This window comes from Hevea brasiliensis, chromosome 11 (genome assembly GCF_030052815.1).
Source record: "Hevea brasiliensis isolate MT/VB/25A 57/8 chromosome 11, ASM3005281v1, whole genome shotgun sequence".
NCBI classification, from domain to species: Eukaryota; Viridiplantae; Streptophyta; class Magnoliopsida; order Malpighiales; family Euphorbiaceae; genus Hevea; species Hevea brasiliensis.
In genome coordinates, this window is record NC_079503.1 from 18865118 (window position 1) to 18872080 (window position 6963).

The following is a 6963-nucleotide window of genomic DNA, read 5'->3' on the forward strand; positions in this document are numbered from 1 at the left end:
CTCGGACTTGTGTTAGCATAAAACTTTCAAATCGCATAGTAAGTCTCACTATTACTAAAACCATAACTAAACTCAATCTCAAGGCTCAACATACAAAACAAAATAAAATATTATGAATACCTTTAGGTCAACTCAAACCAATAACTATCATCATAATACAAGAGGGGAAACCAAACTCAACCCTTATACTTAATATACATAATCCATTAATTTTCATTAATTACTATGACATATTTATGCCCTAGTGGCACAAAGATGTTCTAAAAATGAAATAAACAAGTAATAAATCAATGATCAACTAAACACCATAAAAATTACTATTTTAATAGTATTATAACCTGTGAAGAAAAATACAGGTTATTTTCTGCAAGAAATCGCTTCTCCTATAACTGGATAAAAATATTGAACAAGAATGAACATTCGACTCAATGAGTTTAGATATTGATTATAACTATAATTTTTATATCTATTAAGAACTAGTGCAATCATACCGTAAAATGCACATTCAACACATATAACAAACAATTTACCTAATATTCACATGAGAAGATAATTTAGAACTATACACATACTCAGTATATCACATCCATGCATAAATATGAGAGTAAGATTTACCTAATATTCGCACAAGAAGATAATTTAGAACTATGCACGTACTCAGTGTATCACATCTATGCATAAATATGGGAGTTGATCCTTTATACAAATTTCTTGATTCAAATCCCACCAATGAGCTCAATTTAAGCTGAACTTTTGCTTAAAATCTAAGTGCAAGGACCAGTAAGATTCTTCATAAAATAGTGCCTCATCCTGACTTTACTATATCCATAAGGATCAGGTCCTAGCGAGACTAGCTCAAGCCTTATTTACTCATTCAATCCATGCCCATCATATATCGCACTCACACACACACACACACACAATATAGCTCTCAGGGCAGGAAACACAAATAATTAAGAAGGATTAAATATGCACCAACAAAAATGTCTCTAATATATTTAACTAATTATATCTATACATAAATATTTATAGAATGAATGAAAATGCAAGATATATATAAATAATATTGAAATTACAAGAATAATTAATATCTAACTCACATAGCTTATGACCTGATTATAACTGATCCAGCTGGAAGGAAAAGATTGACTGGCTCCATTTATTTATATCGACATGCTAATCATAATCCATAACTAACACAAAAACAATTAAAAAATTGTAGAAGCAAAAATAATAGTCCTAGGGTCGTGCTCAAATTTTGGCAGATTTTCTTCAATAAATATGATTTAACCTCTCATAAGAAAACTCAATAATTGGCCTTAGGCCCACAACAATAAACACAATGCTCATCCAGGGCTTGCAAGAAACATATTCTAGGTCCAGATCTCCAATCTATAGCTCAAGTCTCTGATTCCTCTATAGTCTAATTAATTATTTCTAGTATTCTAAAAATTATGAAGATATTTTTAGAGGTCTTTACATCATCCTTGTATCAATTAAATTCATTTTACTTAATTTCACTAAGGCAGGACTAACCTAAAACTAATAAAAACTACACAAGTTGAGTTTGGATTTAACTTTGTCAATTTTATTACTTAGAATGCATCCGGAACATCTGAAAATGCTGAAATCGACTGTAACATTACCATGTTTTGTAATAGGCTGCCGGGCATATGGATTAGGCCAGAAACTCAGTCTTGGGCACTAGTGAGCTATTGTTAATTTAAGTGTACATTTAGGATGCCCATGAGCTGCTGGTGATGAATTTGCAAAAGGTTCATGGAAACTTCGCTCTAGTCGCCTAACATTAACTAATTTAGTTTAAGTTGTCCGATGAGTATCTTCTCCGTCTGATCTTAGATCAAGGTGTGGTTGGTGTCAAATCAAAACTTATAAAGAGTAAATGAAGATTACTAGGCCCGATCGTCCATTCCGGCCACTGGTTGGTCAGGATCTAATCGAAAAGCTTTAAAACCCAATACTTCTCTCTTCCATAACTTCTTTGTCCAATCACCATTTTGAGTAAGGTTGGTTCGAAAAGAAAGTTGAGACATGAGGGTTCCAACACCACTTAGATCGCTTTAAAAGGTTGTTGGATGGTGTTAAAACGAAGCTGAGAAGTTTCTGCTCCCACGCTTACCATTTCTTTCTCCTCCTTCATTTGCCGCTACCTCTTAATTGCCACCATGGCTCTTTGGTAGTTGCCGGATGTCATTGGTCCTCCTTTGCTCGTAGGTCAGCGGTGGTGCTCCTTCATTGGCTGGAAAATGAGAAAGAAGAGGGGGGCGAGGGGGGGGGGGGGGGGTTGCGGGCGGTGGCTAGCTATTAAAAAATTTCAAAATTCTTTTTTTTTTTCTTTACTTTTAATTATCTATTAAATCCCCAAAATTTTGTATGTTCTTCACTTAGGTCGTTTTCTTTCTTCATATAAGTTCAAATATACTTTAACTAGTTCAAAACAAGTTTTAATATTATTATTATTATTATTATTATTATTATTATTATTATTATTAAAATTTAATTAACAACACAATGAAATTATTAATAAACTAAATTAAATTTTAAAACCAAAATTAACATAATAAAATGTTTGTAGTAGAAAAATAATTTCTTAAATTCATTTATTCCCTTTAAATAATATTACTCTATGATTTTTTTCTAATAATAGCAATAACAAAATAACATTAAAATAATAAAAAATAAATTATTTATTTAATAAAATTTTTAGGGTATTACAAAAGTATCTATAGCAACAAATTATTAGTGGCAAAATATTTATTGTTAATACAAATTATTTTGTCACTAATAACTTTCAACGACAATGCATACATCACTAATATTTTTAGCAATAGGATATGCTTATCCATACTATTTCATTGCTAATAATTTTTGGCAATAATATATTCATTGCTAAATTCTTAAATAATTTAAAATTTCAAAATTATTTTAATAATAATCTACTTATACCAAAAATCATATTATGATTCCTAATCTAGTAATTCTATAATCTTAAAACCTTAAGTATTATTAATTCATTGAAAATTATTTAATTTGTTATAATAAAATTAATAAAAACCCTTAAATACCAAATCTCACTTTCACTAATTTATTTTTTTAATTGTTTATATATATATATATAATTATCATAAAAAATAATTATTTAATTAAATGAAAATTTTACGTCTACATAAGTGGATATGAAATTCTAATCTGTTCAAAGACAAATTATTTTATTTATTAAAAATTTGTAGCTATTTATTTTTAAAAAATATTAGCAACGCATAAGTTTTAATTATATATTAAAATCAAGAATTTAAATTTTTAATCCAATTTAAGTGTAGCAACATTACAAATTTATAGCTTGTTTTTTTTAAACAAATTATTGATATTGATAAAAATATAGTTTAGCTAAATTTATAATTTATTTTTATATATAAACAAAATATATTTATTTTATTTTTATTAAAAATAAAATAAAAAATTTTTATATTCACAAATTATTTTCAAGTATAATAAATTAAAAAATAATTTTTATTGAAAGGATTAATAAAATTATTAGAATTATATTTAAATTTAAATAATTTAATAATTTAAGTAATAGAATAAAACTAACACTAAATTTTCATCGATATATTTGCTCTCTCTCTCTCTATATATATATATTTTGTTATAAATATTTCAATTTCTTACTATTTTAATTTATATTATGTAGAATCATATATAATAATAAAAAAATTATAAAATCCATCCGATCAATCGCCAAACTTTACTTTTATAGTATTGTATTCTTTTTTAATAATTTAATAAATATAAAAGTGTGATGCGAAAATTTATGAGTTGATTAAATTATTTTTATAATTTTTAATTTATAATAAAAAGTAATTAATATATTAAAACTTAATATTACTATAAATCTTATTTCCAAAAATACTTATAACTAATTGTTTTTTACAATTTTATTAATAATAAATAATATTATGTAATTTTAAAGACCTAATAATAATTTTTTTTTCTAAATTTTTACAATTATAACTAATTAATTTTTTTTTTGAAAATTTTAACTTGGCTTTAAAAGTTTTTTTAACCTTCAAAATTGATTTAAATAAGCTAATCTGTCATAATTTTGATTGTTGGTCTCTCTTTTAATCAATTGATAATTATTTTTTTACTGTCAATTTATTTTAATTTTTAGCGCTCACTAAGAGTAATAAATATTTAAAATAAAATAAAATTTTCTAAAAGTTAAAAAATTTGATATGATAAATTTTTTAAAAAATACTAATTATTTTATAAAAATTAATTATAAAAAATGAGTTCAAAAATTAATAATAATTTGGATAGAAAATCTAAGTACCATTTGGACGTACTCCTCTAGTTTAATACAATTTATCAAATAATTAATTGAAAATTCAGCATTTTTAAAATCAATTTTCTTTTAAAGATCAAAGTCTATATTATTGCACCACATAAAAATGGCTTAACGTATTTCATTTGATGAGCTTTTGTGTTGACTTTTCTGATGACATTTTTGCCCTTACTTTTGTGAGTAATAAAAACCATTTTTTTATATATTAAATTAATTTCTCATAATTTTAATATCCAATTGATAAAAACTGCGTTGCTTTCAAAATATTGACCAAAGTGTGCATATTTGACTTTGACAAATACAATTTAGTTTCCTCTCTCCCCTCTATAAATATTGCCATAAGATCAACCACTTGATATCTCAAAAATAGTATAGAAATATGAAGGCTTCAATTTCTCTAACACAGATAGTACTTTCAGTACTTCTGCTGCTATTTTCAGCAGCGACTTCTTATCCACTAGTACTTGCCAACTTCCTGCAGTGCCTTCCTAATCATGTTCATGCCTCCAATCCAATCTTTGAAGCCATCTACACACCATCCAATTCCTCCTTCCAATCTGTTTTAGTAGCTTACATCAAGAACCGCAGATTTTTAACCTCTGACAACCCCAAACCACTAGCTATCGTCACTGCTCTGCATGAATCTCATGTCCAGGCAACCGTTATTTGTGCCAAGTTTCACAGCTTGCAGATCAGAATCAGGAGTGGTGGCCATGATTTTGAGGGTCTTTCTTATAGATCTGACGTCCCATTTGTGATTCTTGACCTGTTCAATCTCCGGTCTATAGACATAGATATTGTCTCTGAGACTGCATGGGTTCAATCTGGTGCAATCCTCGGAGAACTTTATTATGAGATTGCCAAGAAAAGTAAAGTTCATGGCTTTCCAGCTGGAGTTTGTCCAACAATTGGCGTCGGCGGTCACTTTAGTGGAGGAGGGTATGGGAACATGTTGAGAAAATATGGGCTTTCTGTCGATCATATCATTGATGCAAAGCTTGTTGATGTCAATGGTAATATCCTGAACAGAAAATCCATGGGAGAGGATTTGTTCTGGGCAATTAGAGGAGGTGGTGGAGCAAGCTTCGGAGTCATCCTTTCTTGGAAGATCAAACTAGTTCGAGTTCCTCAAAAGGTGACTGTTTTCATGGTGGACAGGACCTTGGAAGAAGGAGCAACTGATATTGTTTACCAGTGGCAGCAAATTATAAGTAAAATAGATAAAGAACTTTTCATCAGAGCACAACCACAAGTAGTTCAAAATGATGAAGATGAGAAGACAGTAAGAGTCACTTTCATCGGCCAATTCTTAGGAAAAAGAGGGAAGCTTCTTAGCTTGTTGACAAAGGGCTTCCCTGAACTTGGTTTAAAGCAAGATGATTGCAAAGAAGTCAGTTGGCTAGAATCTACAATGTTTTGGACTAATATTCCACTTGGAACACCTCCTGAAGCTTTACTCAACAGGAGTATTCCAGCAGAGTTGTTCTTCAAAAGCAAATCAGATTATGTGAAAGAGATAATTTCAAAGCAGGATTTGGAGAACATTTGGAAGCAGTTCTTGAAAACGGAAGGAATGTTAATGCAATGGAACTCTTATGGAGGAATAATGAAAGAGATTTCATCTACAAAAACTCCATTTCCTCACAGAGCTGGGTATCTATTCAAAATTCATTATTTTACTCTCTGGTTTACAGAAGGAACAGAGGCTACAGATCGTCACATAAGATTGGCAAGAGAAATGTATGATTCAATGGCTCCATATGTGAGCAAAAACCCAAGAGAGGCATTTCTCAACTATAGAGATCTTGACATTGGAAGAAATCCAAGCAATGAGACCAACTTCCAGGAAGCTCAAGTCTATGGCAGCAAATATTTCAAGCGTAATTTTCTGAGATTGGCTGCTGTGAAGAAGATGGTCGATCCTGATAATTTCTTCAAGAATGAACAGAGTATTCCACCCTTTGACTAACAAAATGTCCATGGTGGCTTGTATTTTGATACTTTTTTTTATAATAATTAAGGATTTGTTTGTTTACCCTTATTATAAAACAATTCAAGGAAATAAAATATAAAAGAAGATGATGAATGGTTACTCAATTTAAGGAGGGAAAACAATACCAAATTTGTTCTAGCTCCAAAGCTTAGCGGTAATGAAGGAAATAGAACTGGAATGAGAGGGGGAAAACACCAAATAGGCCTTAATCTCCAATTAATTAACCATACTATCAACACAAAACAACAACTCAACTCCCAAAGCCTGAAATTGAATTGCTTTCAAACATAATAGCTGCTGCATTTGCACTGTATATCTCATATAGGAAATGAAATCACAGTTTCAAGGTAAGTTACATGCTCCCAAACATTTCATGCCAATAGATTTAACTAATTTCATCAATCAAAATTCAATATTGTTCCTAGCTCAAGTCTTCTTGTTTTGGTCTTTCCTTGCAAACATCCTAGAAGTTAAAAACTCTTGTACCCATAATGAACTACAAACAATAATGAAGCATTTGTTTTAGATGAAGCATCATTCCATGTAAAACGCACTTGGATGTCAATAGGCCTAGTAAAGATTTGAGTCCAGTGCAAAAGTAATA

General features: G+C 29.5%; 1 protein-coding gene across 1 annotated transcript; it reads left to right on the plus strand.

Annotated features, from left to right (window-relative positions):
* The first annotated feature begins 4729 nt into the window (after positions 1 to 4729).
* Positions 4730 to 6463, plus strand: LOC110651140 (berberine bridge enzyme-like 17). Its single transcript, XM_058129995.1, has one exon. The coding sequence runs from the start codon at positions 4746 to 4748 to the stop codon at positions 6333 to 6335; it is 1590 nt and encodes a 529-aa protein (XP_057985978.1). The 5' UTR covers positions 4730 to 4745; the 3' UTR covers positions 6336 to 6463.
* The last annotated feature ends 500 nt before the right edge of the window (positions 6464 to 6963 follow it).

Bases quoted from the DNA above. Each gene is read 5' to 3' on its own strand.
- LOC110651140 (XM_058129995.1), top strand. From the start codon at position 4,746: ATGAAGGCTTCAATTTCTCTAACACAGATAGTACTTTCAGTACTTCTG.